This window comes from Clytia hemisphaerica, unplaced genomic scaffold, assembly GCF_902728285.1.
Source record: "Clytia hemisphaerica strain Z4C2 unplaced genomic scaffold, Clytia hemisphaerica genome assembly, whole genome shotgun sequence".
NCBI lineage: Eukaryota > Metazoa > Cnidaria > Hydrozoa > Leptothecata > Clytiidae > Clytia > Clytia hemisphaerica.
In genome coordinates, this window is record NW_027104154.1 from 19,086 (window position 1) to 36,505 (window position 17,420).

Consider the following 17,420-nt stretch of genomic DNA (forward strand, 5'->3'; position numbering starts at 1 on the left):
AAGAATCAAGAAGCCATCAACAACGGGCTCGAAATAACGATATTTAGGTGGTCGGACACATTGTCCGATCAAAAATTGATTGGTTCGGACATGTCCTAAGGCTTTTAAAGTAAAAGGGTTCGACATTCCGATTGATTTCTGTGGGTCGACATTCGTCTTTCAACTTAAAAAAGCAAAGGTTTCTGTACGTAGGCTATACAATGAATCATCTCAGACATAATTGAATTTAATTAATTAATTTTAAGCCTCTATCTCCAAAAATCATGATCGTGATCATATAATACTCAAGAATGCTTGAAATACTAAATTTCTTATAAGAAAATCAAAACAAACGATCGCGATTTATTTGAGTGAATAGGAAAAAGCAGGTCCTTATTTTGTTTTTGTGAGCTTACATAAGAATAAACCGAAAGTGTGTGGAAACACTTCAATTTTTTTCTTTCTAAACAATTTCTTTTAAAAAGGTGTTACCTATTAAATGTAATTCAGTTTTGGTGTTACCAATTTTTTCATCTTACCGCATTTTTCTATTAACAATTATGTACTTCCAAATCAATATACTTCAAGTCTAATACAAGCTTCTGATAGAATTTCACATTGATCACGAAGAAGCTAAATAAATGCCAATTAATGGTCAGAAGGCCATGATTTTTACTTGAAGCATGCTTTCATTTGTTGAGAAAAAGCATCACACAAAATGAATATCTAACACTAATGATTGCAACTTTGAGAGTTTTTTTGTGTAAATAAAGAAGTTACTAATTCTATGTAAATTGTAATTTCTTTTGGAAATTTCACAACGCCTCTGACAAATTTTTGAAGGCACTGAAAGTAATTGGGTCGGACATGATGTCCGACTAGAATCGATTTGGGTCCGACATTTCAGCAATTGAGTCGGACAATGTCCGATGTCCGACCGTTATTTCGAGCCCTGCAACATTGATAAATTACACACATTTCCTCAGAAACTTTTAAAATTATCTGACATTATGACTTTCTTGAAGCTGTTCCGAAATTAACCAATCGGGTTATTTATCGGAATTCCTATGGGAGTTCTTTTCCAAGATTTGTAAAATAGCTAAGTCGGCAACAAAACTTTTCCTGGGGTTTGATGAATAAACACAACTGTTATCATTTGTTTTTTATTTAACCATATATTTAAATTTGCGCTCAAAAATACTTAAATAAATAAGTTTAAATATAAGTTTTAATAGTATTCAATATACTATTTGTATCTTTCAGAAAATAAACACTTACAGAACGACATAGTTTATCATTTGGAATACCCCCGTATTTGGACCATTCTATCGTGGGTGCAAAATAGGGCGGAAACTAAGTAGCACCCTCAGTGCAAGAATGCCGCCTCATCTTTATTCGCCCGTTCGAAAACGCAAGCTAATCATTTTTTCTCGCCACCTAAGGGGAAAAGGAAAGTGATCGATATTCTTTGAAGGAAAAATGTCAGAAACAAACCCAAAGACTAAAAGATGTATTTTGTTGTTGAGAATCGATCCTGTGAAGATGAAAAAATTTCTGCTATGCGTTTTTTTCGGAACGCTGAAAAACTCTAATTTCAATCTTCCTTAAGGTAAAGAGGTTGCGAGATTTGGGTTAGCGAGGCAAAAATTGCTAAAAAATTGATAAAATCGTAATCCTCAAAAATCGAAGTTCCAGCCTCACTATAGGATGTTATGTTTGTCATTTCCGACGACACTTCTTCTCAAGGACTTAAAAATAAACAGTGGAACCCCTCGCAGAGCTCTTGCATTGCAGACCTCTCTCACTTTGGAAAGAGCTCAGAATTTGAAATTTTAAAGTGGAATATCCTGACTCAGACTCACTAGTTGAAAAAACTACTTGAGGAATCACGTTTTCCCATGTATAAGAACAGTTAGGGGTCACTCACATATCGATTCTTCCCACAACTAACGTCAAATTGACGCTAACTTGAAAAACCCCCCACCCCCACCTCTTAACGTTAAAGTTTGAAAATTATCAAAAACCGATGAAACTCTAAATTTTCTCCTTCACTTTCATCGTTTTTTCTTCGTCAGCCATATTTAATTTCGCTACGGCTTGCTCAGTTTACATTTTAAAAATAATGGGGATAATTTCTAAACTTTTTTCGGAAAGTTGCCAGCATTACTTATCTCTGTAATCATAATCAACAGAATAGTGGCATTTCACACAAAAAGACTGATCATCGGCAAAATTTGTCGGCTGTTTGTTTTGGTTAAAATTGTTCTATAAAATAGCGAAGCAAAGAAATACTTAGGTATATAAAAGGAGGAAAATAAATATGGAAAGTAACATTTGTCACAAAATAAACGTCTCAAAAATTGATATTTCTGGTGAAATTTCTTAGCGTCACAGACTCTAACCCCCACCCCTTTGCGTCAATTTGACGTTAGTTGTGGGAAGAATCGATATGTGAGTGACCCCTTAGAGCAGTTGACGGTACATATGCGGAATTATTTTTACTTTAGCGTAGAAACAAGGCCTTAAAAATTGAAGCGCTGTATGGGGAATTAAATGACAAAATTTGGTTGGTTGATAATTCTGGCTGCTGCATGTTTGCAATCGGCCATTTTGTCTCATTTTAAGTTTTCAAGATTTAATTAATTGTATTGGGAACTTGAACTTGATTCAGGTAACTCTCATCATTGTTGCAAATACATCCTGTGTATGACTGATGTTGTCTTTTCTGAAAGTCTGATTTCCTAGTGTGACTAACTGACTAGGGACAAGATAATTTATCTGCTTTGTACCATCAATTGGGGTTACTTCCATAAGTAGTGAGGGGTAACTTTCATTACTTGCAAACTACAACATTTTCTGGTCCTCAATTTATAAAATTCAAAAGTCATCAAATGGCTTATTTAAATTCATAGTCAACTGCTCTAACTTGGGACTATCTGACAAAACATGGGACAGCAATTCGGCCACCGTTTCACTGAACCTCCAAAGTCATTTGATTTGAGTTAAGGAACTGCGTATTTAAAAATAACACAATTTCTCTTTCGATTTTACAATAAGTGAAAATACAGACCAGATATGCAACAGTCCCATGTTTCAACCAATCGCCCCAAGTTAGAGCAGTTGACGGTAGCTAAATTTCTATAAAAGTAACCCCAATTGACGGACTCAAAGAGGAAAAGTTATGTTTGCTGGAGTAATTTGTTATTCAATAGACTGTCACGTTCTCCTAAACTACTATAATAGTGTAGGAAATTCATAAAAGAAGAGGGCGCAGGATTCTTATTGCTGCCTGCTTCTGGCTTTGGGTATTTTTAAAGCTTATATTTTAGTTCAATGTTTTTATGAAGGACAAAATCTAAAGAAAGGTCTATGTGGAAGGGGGTGGTAAAACCCCTCTCATGTTAACATCAGAAGAGACAACTGTTTGTTAACAGAAATAATTGCTGGTTTATTATTCTAAATTGCTTCTTTTTGGAATAAAGCTATGATAGTAGGGGGAAATTTGCTTGATTTTTTGAGGTCATTCGACTTTTTTAGTCAAAGCACTTGTTATACATTTTTGGAAAGCTAAGGGGTAGGGGAATCAAAATAACATACCTAACTCAAGATATTGATTGACCCTTGGAAATACTTTAGGCGTACAAACTTTTGTGAGCAGAAACTAATTAAAAACTAAAAGACATTTACTTTCGCGAATTTGAGGAAAAAATGTTTTTCGTGAGCATAAACTTTCGCAAATCGTTGGATAAAAATGAGAATTGCCTTAAAAGTGAAAAATATTCTTTAAATCCGCTAAAGACAGTTGCTCTTTGACTTTGAAAAGGCATTAAAGGATAATAATATGCCGAAAATTTGATATTTATTACAATTTTGAGGTTTCATAGATTTTTTTGAGAATTTTTCGCGATCATAAACTTTCGCGAATTGCCCTGTTAAGAATTTTCAAAAAGATTTACGTTTGCGAAAAAGGCCAAAATGCGCAAAAATCACAAAAGTTTGTACCGCCCGGGGCGTTTATTAAATTGTTTTGGATTTTAGGGGGGGCGTTTATTCGAGGGGGGTGTTAAAAAGAGGAGGCGTTTATTACAAAAATTCAAAACTCGATAAGAATTGAAAGGACTACAGAAACGAATTTAGTTGACTTGATCTTTTTGTAATACTATTTATATTATGCAAGCAAAGTGCAATGTAGGGTAATCCTCAAATATTTTTAGAACTTAATGTATTTTCAGTGAAAATCGTGTTGATTTTTATATATAACCGTATAAAACGAGGTCATCAGTTGAAAATGTCAGTCAGCAAGGTTTTTGGCTCAATCCAGTTTGGACTTCTTCAAGTGTTTCGAATTAACGCCCCCTCTAGGGGGGGCGTTTATTCGAGGGGGCGTTTAAAAGAGGGGGGGCGTTTATTCGAAGTAATACGGTACGCCTCAAGTAGTGTTTTTCAGCCAGAAACAGCTATTTATCCACTTTTTGCACTTCAAAGCTCAATATCTCGAGTTACGTACAGAAATCACCTATACTCGTAATATATCTCAGGCTTTATCATTTGAAAATTCCAGGCGTGTGGTCATTCGCACTCCTAAAAAGTACTTTAGGCGTGTGATAAGGAGTGCTATGCATAACTTTAAGTAGTAAAATTCAAATTTATGGCGTGTGATTAATCACTCTCCTCAAAGATTTTAGGTGTGTGTGGAGGTGTGCGCGTGCTATCACACGCCTCAAACGATGCAGCCTGATATCTCTGATCTTAATTTTTTGAGAGCTTTCCAAAAATATACAACATGTCTCTATTTTCTCAAGCTAAAATTCTCATTAAATTTTGACCCTATGGTTTTTGCCTGAGATCGTCATATTTGTCCGGAAAAAAAATTGGCATAGATTATCAGGGTTCGAATTATAAATTTTAGGAGCTTCGCTATTTTTTCGAGCGAAACGAGGTAACAGAGGATCGCTGCAGGCGGAATTTTTTCACTGTTTGCGAAACATTTTTAGTATTTTGCGATGTTTTTGGAAGAAAATGCGAAAGTATCTTCAATTCATTTCTCGAGAAAAGCAAAGTAAGAGTTGAAGTAAGAGATTATAGACAAAGCAAATAGATAGATAAAGCAATAAATAATCGAGTGAATAAAGCAGCGAGTTGATAAAATAATAGATAAACGAATGAATAAAGTAGCGAAGTGGCGAGTTGATAAAGCAATAGATAAACGAATGAATAAAGTTGCGAAGTAGCGAGTAGATAAAGCAATAAATAAACGAGTGAATAAAGTAGTGAGTTGATAAAGTAATAGATAAACAAATAAATAAAGTAGCGAAGTGGCAAGTAGATAAGGCAATAGATAAACGAATGAAGAAAGTAGCGAAGTAGCTATTTGATAAAGCAATAGAGAAATGAATGAATAAAATAGCGAAGTGGCAAGTTGATAAAGCAATAGATATACGAATGAATAAAGTAGCGAAGTGGCAGGTAGATAAAGCAATAGATAAACAAATGTGTGGGTAGCAAAATAGGCGCTTTCTTATAATTTTTTAACTTCGCCCAGGTCAACCCATGCTATGTATGGGGAATTGGGTACCATAACTCTGATTAAAGAGTATGGGTAGATGTTCCAGACATTGTGGTGTGCTGAGACACTTAAGAGGTTCTACACCTGCGAGAACATCCGTTCTCCCGTGTAGTTCGAGTGTCGTGGTATACACCATGGCTTGGCAGCTCGCATCTGCAGGGTTGCAATGTCTGATTGCACTGTGATTCCTACTCCATCGTGGGTAGGACCCATTCCGATGCATCGGAGGGCATATCAATCTATCTATCTATCTAAATGGAAAATTAATTGTAATCTGATTAAAACTATTTCAATTTCATATTTTAGATTCAATCCTAATGTGACATCTTCAGCAGAAAAATCTGAGACAAGAAGAAAGAATGAATCAACGTAAGAAACTGATCTTTATTTAAATCAAGTTCTGAATCAAGATTAAAAACTTGTCCAGCTTTCTATAAAACAATGCTTTTTTTTTAAATCATCAAAATAAAATAAAGTGTTGTAACCATTGACTAGACCTGGAACTCTTGTATGGGAAATTAAGTTACTTATTTCCAGTAAAAATGCATGACCCGTGTGGTTTTTGCACAAACGCCAGATAGGAAGTAAACTTTAGATTTTGGGATTGTTTGTGGTGTTAAATGGTCAATTCGCTTGTAAGACATTTCTCAGAGTTGTTAAATGGCTTTACATTTAACATGCATGTAGTTGTCTTACTTTTACATGGCAAATCCCAGCCTGAAATTTGGCACTCATATGAATATGAAAATGATTTTACACACGTATGTAAAAATGAATGCACACATGTAAAATGCATTTAAGAACCTGAATTTTAAAACCCATGGGTTTAAAATGTAATTTCTCCACCAAAATAGAATAAAAGTAGTTAAAAGGTAGCCTAATTTTCAGAAAACAATAGTCACTTATCAAACTTATTTCTTTTGTTTTATGAACAAACAGGCAATTAACTCAAGGCAAATTTCAAATGACTCAGTATGGTTCACTTTTTAAAAACAGCTATATACCTACTTTAATTATAGGAGCAGAAGAAAATTACCTCTTTCAGAAATTAACGGAAACTCGAAATCGCAAAGGAAAACCAAAGCTATTGCTCTTCCACTTGAAAAAGATGAGAGGAAGTTAGCAACACGTCAACGTCAAATTGATATTGGCAAAAATACTGTTGGATACAAATTGTACACAGAAGATGTTAAAAGGTAAGGGATCCGTCTAATCTTAAACCAATTTTTAAATCCGTTTCATAACCAAAATAATTTAAAAAAATTTGGTCATATATTTATTAAGGACATTCGGATATTCAAACAGTTTATTCATCAATTTCCCCTATTGTTCATGGAATAATTGATGACGCTGTATATCAACAACTTTTCTAATAATACAGAATGTTTGTCTCTCGCGTTGTTTTGATGCTGGATTAATTAGATAAATATTCATTATCGTTAGCAAAATGTCAGTTCACGGTTATTTGAAATCTTATTTTCCAAATTAGGCTTGAACAGTTGATTTACAGTCCTATTAGAATAATTTCAGTGTAATGTCTTTGTTCTTTTAGAATGGATCGAACAACTGACCACCCTTGGACGCCTAACAAATTTACAGTGTGTAGTACACGTTCATGGCAAGGAACAATGAGAATCTGGCGACGTAAATTACATTATTGGGATCCAACAGAGATGAAAAATGATAAAGATACATTCTTTGATTCCACTTTAAAGTATGGATTTAAATTATATGATTACAAAATGTGTTCTCATTTATGATGCTATTATTCTATAAGTATTCATACTCCGAGTAATCCTTGCAATGTTATCCAGTAGACCTTTGATTGGTCTAAATTTGTTTTATTATAAATTAGGAATGCATTACTAGTTTTCAAAAAATTTATTCTTAAAAAAAACCTTTAGTCACACCCATTTGAATGTTTACGAATTCTTTAAAATAGATCTTATCGGAGTTTTTTATTTTTCTAAAAAAGCGATGTATTGTTTCGGGGGTATTACAATAGAAATCTCTCGAGGGAATTTATTGTAATACCCCCGAAACAATCCCACAATGCATCGCTGTTTTAGAAAAATCAAAAACTCCGATAAGGTCTATTTAGTAATGCATTAGTTTTCAAAAATTTAATTCTAAAAAAACAACCTTTAGGCACACCCATTTGAATGATTACGAATTCTTTGTGTCTAATTTACCTGAAACTCCTACTTTTTTTCAGTACTATTGAAACCCAAAAGAAATCAATCGACCACAGTATGGAACTTGACGATTGTCCTTCATCAGAGAGTAGCCAAGCCAGTTCAAATGATGATTTATTTGATGGACCTCCAAAAAGTGATTCATGGTATCAATCCAATGAAGATATTTTCAAGATTAAATATGAAGATGAAGAAGAACAATACCTTTATCAACAATGTTATTGAGATCTGCGTCTTCTGGTGGTTCTGGTTAGCTTTCAATATTAATTGTGTACAATATGCTTCTCTGAAAACTAAACTCATTTGAACTGAAGTTTCGACTAATAATGACTTGCTCTCAAAATTTTAAATTTCTTTTTATCATTTTATCGTGTTTTATTTTTTGCTTTTGTATATAATAATTCTCACAGCGATTTTCTTCCGTAACCTTTACGATTTAATATTTTATCTTGAGTATGCTGTATGTTTGTTTGGATAAACTAGCTTAAAACTGAGCCCAATTCGCTAAATTTTGTACGCTTCAAATATGGCCTCACTTTACGTAGGTTTCGATCGACTACTTACGCTTTTTACGGTCAAGGTATGAGCTTTTTAAGTCGGTCTTTGTTTTTCTTTGTATTTTAGAATGTAAATAGCTGATAGTGTATATATTCATTTTTTCCAAAGAGACTTATTTGACTTTATCCGAAAATGTATATTGACAATAAACTGAATTACGAGCCTTTGAGGGTTATCATTTCGTCCAATTCCAGTTATTTTAATGAAAGTAGGTTCTAGTGGTTGTGATGTAGATTAGCACGCTAATTATAAGGACACTCGAGGTTCAACAAGCCTTAGATCAAGCTTTTTTAAGCCATTGAATCAATACAGTAAGCATGTTTTAAGAACATTTAAGTCTGAAAATCACGAAAAAGTAAGAGAAGTTGAGCGCCTTCGCCAAAGATTTACTAGCTCTTATAAAAATAAATGAATTTTACAACAATAATAAATATTAAGAGCCAACCCTTAGAGGATAGGTACCACATTTTGAGGAACTCAACCGTATTTGATTGGTTCAAAGGAAGATGGGATTAGGGGCCGTCCACATAGTACGTACGCAGTAAAGGGGTTCTCAAAAGCGTATGCTTGCGTACAGGGGGAGGGGAGGGGTCAAAAGGAAAATGTACGTACGTAGAGAAAAATTATTCATAGCCCTTTTTTGCTTGTTTTTCTGTCGACTTTTACGCTTCTTATACGCATCTAGGGAAAGAAAAAGTTTCTTAATAAACATTGGAGTTTCATGTATGAAATAAAAGTGCCAACCAAACGATTTGAATTCGAAATTTTCTTCAACCGAGGGGAGGGGGTGAATGAAAAAGTACGTACTGACTAAGGGGTAAAACAATTTGTGTACAGGGGTGAGGGGGTACACGAGTTTCGACATTTTAGTGCGTACGTACTGGGAGAGACTCAATGCATTTGAAATATTGAATTTCCGAGTAGTTGAGAGGGTACCTAGGCACAAATGGGTATGTCATTTCACACTTAGGTACCAAGGCTGCTAGCATCCACTAATCGACCACCAACCTCGTTCCCTGCGTATTATCAGTGTTTTGATGTTTACTCATAGTGCTAGATAATCATCTTTCACCAGAGGGTATTCTCTAGCGTCAATCAGTAACGTAAACAAAGCCTGGGATACACGGGGGGACGAGGCTGATCGACCACTGATAAGGGATTCGTACTCCTATACTATATATACATCTGTGGTTTTGTAGAGGTGCGATTCCATTTAAACTTTAATTCCGTTTTATTCTCTTTTTTGTCTTCTGCCCTAGGTGTTTTTGTAGAAGTCTGCAATTCACGCTTTTGGATTAAACGACTCTCTTTGTCTCCACTCTTGGTCTGTCCGCTATTTAGTTGAATCCCAAATATTTGGGATTTGAACTGAAGTAAAATTATTTTAAAAAGACGCACTCAAATTAATTCCTACCTGCCTAACAAGTCTTTGTCACTTAGGAAATCGTCCAGCTCTGACACTCTAGTCTTATAGTTATAGCACAACCTACGATTGAGGAAAATCTTCGCACTCCTCCTAACTAAGCCCACACCCCGCCCTTACCCTGGGTACCAGAGGCCAAGTTTTCCTTCTTCAGCCTCTAACTTCCATGGCGCCGGGCGTTCTAAAGTTACTTTCAACGCCATGTACCGCCCGAAATGAAACAAATTTCTACGGTAAAGTTCTATATGCAAGAAATGCAAACAAAATTCTTAAAAAGGTTTTACTATGAAATTATTTTCTTGATCATCGATCGCGGCTTTATTTTTGTTTTCGTAGTTTGTTTGTCGGATGAATGGACATCACCACCATCATCAATTTCATTATAGATTTCATTGACATAATATCAGATTTACCAGATTGAAATCATTATGACTTGTACGTTTTCAATGTTTATACAGGTATATCTATGATTTAATAATGGTGTATAGATAAAAACAGACTGGTACTGAGAAAAAGGTGGACTTTTTGAGTTTGGAATTTGGGGGAAATGGCTGTTTTAGCTGGAAGATGATAAAAATTGACCGTCAGTCGAACATGGTTTTTTCTCCTATCTACGATTTTGTGTTTCCGGGGGTTTCGTTGTTTGGAATTGATTAAGTAACAGTTAGGTAGGGTCAGGGTTGCTAGTAACGGCTTGTCACTGTGCCGGGTGCATACTCGGCGCCTTGGGCCCCGCAGAGGGTTGCTAGTAACGGCTCGAATTTCAGTCAGGTTAAAAAAGGGGTACTTTTACCCATATTATAATAACATTACCCCCGTCTTTTTTGTCAGTCTATAAGTATTTACAAATTTTGAGTTCTGCTGTGCAAGTGTGGCTCACCTGATAGCGCGCTGGGTTTCTGATCAGAGATACCATCATTTGGTGGTTCGAATCCCGGCCGGGTCGATATTTGGAGAAAGTTTGAAATATCAAATTCATAGAAAAGCTAGTAGAAATCAGAAAACAAGTCTCAGAAAGTCAGAAAATAGAAAAGGAGATAGAGAGATAGGAAGTGGAAAAACAGAGGGGGGATGTTCGGTTGACGGTCAATTTCTATCACCTTCCGTTTTGTTTTAGCTTAGGGAAACACGACAGTCTATAATTGAAATAACGTATTTCAGCATACATTAGATTCCCTCCACCAGTACAAATGGAGTGAAGTATCTTGTCCCTAGGTAACAACTTTGTTAAAGTAAAAATGAATAAAAAAGGTGGAGTTATTTGTGCTTTTGGCCAGTCTGGAATTCATGCACCACAGTACCAGACGTCCGCGCCTGATAGGATCAATCATCGGAACGGCTCGACGACGGATCGATATGTGATCGATGGATTACTTAACAATCCGGATAGGAGATCGATGGAGGATCGATACTCAAAATTTCTTTAAGCTTATGATTAGTTATCGATTATTTATCGATCTATCATCGATCTTTTATCGATCTTATCAACCATAGCGACTCATACTTGATTTACGATTGATAACAAATCGATTAACGATCGATGACGAATCGATTAACGATCGATGACGAATCGATACACTCGATTGAAATACTAGCTCGATAATGGATCAACGAAGGATCGATACTCAAGACTTTTTAATGGCAGAATCTTCCATCGATCTCCCATCCGGATCGTTAAGTAATCCATCGATCACATATCGATCCGTCATCGAGCCGTCCCGATGATCGATCCTATCGAGCAACGACCCACGGCATGGCCCGAACATGTTCAGGCCTCTTGATTAATACTTTTTAAAAATGGCCCGCGCAGTTTCAGGCCAGATTTTCGAAAACTTGCTACGATCGCGCGTGTAATTTCAGGACCCAATATTTATATTTTAAATTCCTTATTTTAGCAAACAAATTTAAAAATCTTCATCTTTATTCAAATATATATTGTTCAAATATAAAAGTTAATCATCTATTTTCCAATTAAGTTAGGAAAATTATTAAAAAGAATGATTTGAATCTTACATACAGTGGGGCTTTCGCATGTCTTTACGTGTGCGCGAAGCTCGCGCGTTGCGAGTACATAATGTATAGGTGTTAGAAATCCAATTTATTCAGACTCGTTCAATGCGAGTGCTTTTGATTTCCCTCCCAACACTCAACTCGTACCTTTTATAAAAGGCCTATTTAGTTTAGTATAATAGGTACGTGCTATTCAACCGCTGATTAATAGGAAAGCAAAGCTATTTATTTTGAATTAATAGGGAAGCGAGTGAGTATTTACTGACATTTCATATTTAAAGGCCTCCTATTTTAAGTAAAGAAGATACAGCTGAAACATTTGTGAAGTCTTTAAATGTATTTATTGAATAATAAGAGCGTCCAAAAGACGAGATAATATAAACAATATCCAGGATTCCAATTTATAGCTTCGCACTTCACAAAATGCGAAGTGAATTTTTTAGCGATCCAAAAAGATTTCCTAACCAAAAATGCAAAATTAAAAAACTATAAGAAAACACCTATTTTGCTACTTCTTTCATTTGTTTATCTCTTGCTTTTATAAACTCGCTACTTCGCTAATTTATTCACTCGTTTATCTAATAATGCTTTATCAACTTGCCACTTCGCTACTTTATTCACTCGTTTATCTATTACTTTATCGACTTGCGAATTCGCTAATTTATTCACTCGTTTATCTATTGCTTTATCAACTTGCTACTTCGCTACTTTATTCACTCGTTTATCTATTGCTTTATCGACTTGCGAGTTTGCTAATTTATTCACTCGTTTATCTATTGCTTTATCTACTTGTCACTTGGCTACTTTATTCACTCGTTTATCTAATGCTTTATCTACTCGGCTACTTTATTCACTCGTTTATCTATTGCTTTATCGACTTGCCACTTTGCTACTTTCTTCATTCGTTTATCTATTGTTTTATCGACTTGCGAGTTCGCTACTTTCTTCATTTGTTTATCTATTGCTTTATAAACTCGCTACTTCGCTAATTTATTCACTCGTTTATCCATTGCTTTATCAACTTGTCACTTTGCTACTTTCTTCATTCGTTTATCTATTGCTTTATCTATTTGCCACTTCGCTATTTTATTTACTCGTTTATCTGTTGCTTTATAAACTCGCTACCTCGCTAATTTATTCACTCGTTTATCTATTGCTTTATCAACTCGCTACTGCGCTACTTTATTCACTCGTTTATCTATTGCTTTATCAACTTGCCACTTCGCTATTTTATTCACACGTTTATCTATTGCTTTATAAACTCACTACTTCGCTAATTTATTCACTTGTTTAAAAATCCATTGCTTTATCAACTTGCCACTACACTACTTTCTTCGTTATTTTATCTATTGCTTTATCTACTTGTCATTTCGCTATTTCATTCACTCGTTTATCTATGTCATCTATTGCTTTATAAACTCGCTACCTCGCTAATTTCTTCATTTGTTTATCTATTGAAAAAATAGAAAAAAATTAAATCTAAAAAAAACCTATGCTATGGGCTGAAATGAAATATCATCTCAGAAATAACATAACCGATGACATAAGATCAACTAGTTGATGAACTAGCGAAATGCCGATACATTAACCCATGGACGTCAACCATATAAACAAAGTATTGCCAATAGTGGTTAAACGAGGGGGTAAAGCTTCAGGACACTAAAAAAGATAGCTATTTTCATTGACGTTTCATCAGTGTTTTTTGTTAACGTTGTCAGTGTGAAAAAATAAGGGTTAAAACTTTTTTTCCAAAACGAATCTTCCAGAATAAATTTCTGGACAGGGGAGACAAGTTAAAATATCCAGTATATATTTGTATATTAGAACGTCACATTCAGATTAGGAAGTCTTAATTCAATACTTTTATTAAATTTCTAGTTGTTTCATTTAATTTAATTTAATTTTCTATATTCATTTCTTTTAATAGCAACAACATTTGTTTCCGTTGTTTCCTTACTACATTTCGAAATTTTAGACTGAAAGAAAAGTAAAGATGAATTTAAAAGGAGAAAATAACTTTCTTTCATTTGATTTCAAGCCTTTTAGTTCCATCCTAAGCACAATACATTTTTATAAAACGATATAAGCAACTGTTAAGCGTCCAACAATAGAGCACTCGTACATAAGAAGACTTGCGACACTCAACACGCAGACTATTGTTTTCTGTTTGCACTACATAATAGCTCGCAAATTATATAGGCTTTTGACCTGTTTTAAATAGCTTGAGTGTCCCTATTAATTCGAGGCTACGAGTCGCCGATAAATAGGTTTTCAATAGTGAAAGAAGCCGCTTGCGAGTCTCTGAGACGCAAGGTTCGCGTACGTGTAAAGACATGCGAAAGCCCCACTGTAATATGGTCTTCTTTATATTCTTTATCCCGTTCCCTTTTCTCGTGGTCTTCTCCTATTCGAAGCAGAATTTTTCTGCATCGTTTTTTGTACTGTTATACAACTTAAACAACTCCGGTGCGTTGGCAGGGTCCTCTTTTGGGCCATTCCAGAAAATTTTTGGTACTGTCAACTGCTCTTGGGACTATCTGACAAAACATGGGACGGCAATTCAACCACTATTTCACCAAACCTCCAAAGTCATTTGATTTGAGTAAAGAACGGCGTATTAAAAAATACACGATTTCTCTTTCGCACCGAGAAGAAGGCTTCAAAATATGAAAAAAATCTGTAGTGGAACACACGACAGTGTCTGTGCACTCTAAGAGGAACGAAGAAGTATGATTGATAAACTTGGTTGAGTTATCAAAACAAATTTGTTGTCAAAGAGATTTAAATAAAAGTAAGTGAAAATACAGACCAGATATCAACCAGTCCCATGTTGTGACCAATCATCCCAAGCTAGAGCCTCCAAAGTCATTTGATTTGAGTTAATGAGCGGCGTATTAAAAAATACATGATTTCTCTTTTGCATCGAGTTGGCTTTTCCAATCAAAATATGAAAAAGATCAGTATGACGTCACTCACGCGGCAAGTTACACACTCGTTATTTGTTAAACCCATCAGGCTATAGGCCGTTAGGTGATGGGAGTTCTCTAAATATTCTCCAATCGGCGTCCGGTCATTTTGAATGAAAACAAAAAAGTTAAAGTTATCAAAACAAGTTTGTTATCAAAGAGATTTAACAGTAAGTGAAAATACAGGCCAGATTATCAACAGTCCCATGTTTTGACCAATCGTGCCAAGTTAGAGCAGTTGATGGTAATTTTGCAAAATGCGTCGGAAAATCCACTCTTTTTTGTCTTTTTTGATTCAATTGCCGTGGAAATTCATACCTCTTGCCTTGGAAATTTTGAATTTTGGTAAAAACTTTAGCCCTTGGAAATCCTGTGTCGTCCGCCCCCCTGTTACAGACAAATTCTGGAATGGCCCTTTATACTCTGGAAGTAGTCTTCATAGAAATTTCATTAATTTTAAAGTTTGATAGCGATTCGATTATAGTTCGATAGGTCCGATCATAATTTGAGATTAGTGATTACAGTTAGACATTTTATTCACCTATCGTTTGATCAGGTTTGATTGAGTTTAATGGCTCGGTTAAGAAAAATGGTTACATAGGGTGGTTTGGTTGACATCCCCTGGTAGCAAGGAGGTCTATAGCTATCAGAGGAAAAGAGTTTATTCTGGTGGCCTTCTTTAAGTTGAGTACCGGACGGTGCGTACCGGATTGCAATTTTTTGCCTATAAAAATGTTGGATGACAAACAGTCATATAACTTTATTTTGTTCTAATCGTTGATTTTAAGGGTTTCTGATTTGGATGGATACACTTTACCTTCATTTAATTGGATACTTCTTTTTAAACAATTGTACATCAATTTTTTGATTGGAAAAATAAAACAAACAATATCGCCGTGATTGGAGCTTTTTTATCTTTCTACTTGTCCATCTTCAATGAAGCACTCAAAGTTGAATAGAATTAAGCACATAAGATATTCTTATGCTGTTCAGCTTTCACTACAGTGCAGTACATGGCGTAACTCGTGTGGCAACAAACTCCCCTTCTGTTGGCTGATCATATTGAGCGTTTTGGCGTTACAAACCTCAAAGCCAGCAGGCCTTTATCTTTCCGCAACTCCATCCAACATTTTAAATGAGATTGAAACTTGGCTTTCTACTCTAGCAGTATTTTTTCCCATTTTTGGACCTACCTCGGAGGTCCTATAAATTAACCGATGTCCGTTCGTTCGTCCGTCTGTTACCAGCTTTTCTCAGGATTGGCTCATTAGTTTTTTCTGATTTTTTGCACAAAGATTCAAAATGGTAATGCCCAAAATGTGACGGAGCCCGATTTTCGAAAAAAATTCATTTCCGGCCGAAAATGCCGGAAATATGCCGGAAAAACCGGTTTTTTGGCATTTTCTCGAGATTTCATCATTAGTTTTTTCTGATTTTTTGCACAAAGATGCGTATTAGCAATGCCTAAAACATGGATTAGTCCGATTTTTGAGAAAAATTCTATTCCGGCTGAAAATGCCGGAAATATCCCGGAAATCGCCGTTTTGCAGATTTTCATTGGACTTTTTCCTTATATTTCGTTGTTTTTTCACACAAAAACATTATTTGTAGCAATGCCCACCATCAGCATGGTTTAATTGTCAATAAAAGTGATTTTTGAAGCCGGAACTTTCTAAAAATCGCCGGAAACAGCCTATTTTCGCCGGAAAAACGGTATTTCTTGAATTTCTCGAGCTGTACTTTATATTTTTTCATGAAATTTTGCACACTGATGCAAAATGGCAATACCTAAAATATGACAGAGCCTGATTTTCAATTAACGTACTTTTCCGGCCGAAAATGCCGGAAATATGCCGGAAAAAACTGGTTTTTTTTGGCATTTTCTCGAGATTTCATCATTAGTTTTTTCTGATTTTTTGCACAAAGATGCGTATTAACAATGTCTAAAACATGGCCTAGTCCGATTTGTGAGAAAAATTCTATTCCGGCTGAAAATGCCGGAAATATCCCGGAAATCGCCGTTTTTGCAGATTTTCATCGGGCCTTTTCCTTATATTTCGTTGTTTTTTCACACTAAAACATTATTGATAGCAATGCCCACCATCAAGCATGGTTTAATTGTCAATAAAAGTGATTTTTGAAGCCGGAACTTTCTAAAAATCGCCGGAACCTAAGCCTATTTTCGCCGGAAAAACGGTATTTCTTGAATTTCTCGAGCTGTACTTTATATTTTTTCATGAAATTTTGCACACTGATGCAAAATGACAATACCTAAAATGTGACGGAGCCCGATTTTCGAAAAATATTTTTTCCAGGCCGAAAATGCCAGAAATATGCCGGAAAACCGTTTTTTTTTACATTTTCTCGAATTTTCATCTTTAGCTTTTCTGATTTTTTGCAGAAAGATGCGTATTTGCAATGCTCAAAACATGGCCGAGTTCGATTTTTGAGAAAAAATTTTTTCCGGTTGAAAATGCCGGAAATCACCGTCTTTGCAGATTTTCATTATATGTTTTCCTTGTATTTCTATGTTCTTCACACAAAAACATTATTGATAACAATGCTCACCATCAAGCATGATTCAATTGTCAATAAAACTGATTTTTGCGACCAGAACTTTCTATTAATTTTTCCCTACAACCCTTCCCTCTCCCCCCATCAACAATCAATGATGAATTTATTGCGTTATGCATTTTCGCTAAACGATATATTTTCTGACTGAT

The 17,420-nt window shown here is 35.2% G+C and overlaps 1 protein-coding gene across 1 annotated transcript; it reads left to right on the forward strand.

The window, feature by feature from the left end:
* Window positions 1-5,851: 5,851 nt before the first annotated feature.
* LOC136814079 (histone RNA hairpin-binding protein-like) lies at window positions 5,852-8,453 on the forward strand (the record flags this gene model as incomplete). The annotated part of the gene is given in 4 exon segments (XM_067070577.1): window positions 5,852-5,914; window positions 6,565-6,741; window positions 7,098-7,259; window positions 7,761-8,453. Coding segments are annotated over 4 exon segments (607 nt in total), but the record flags the coding sequence as incomplete, so codon positions are not given.
* Window positions 8,454-17,420: the final 8,967 nt, after the last annotated feature.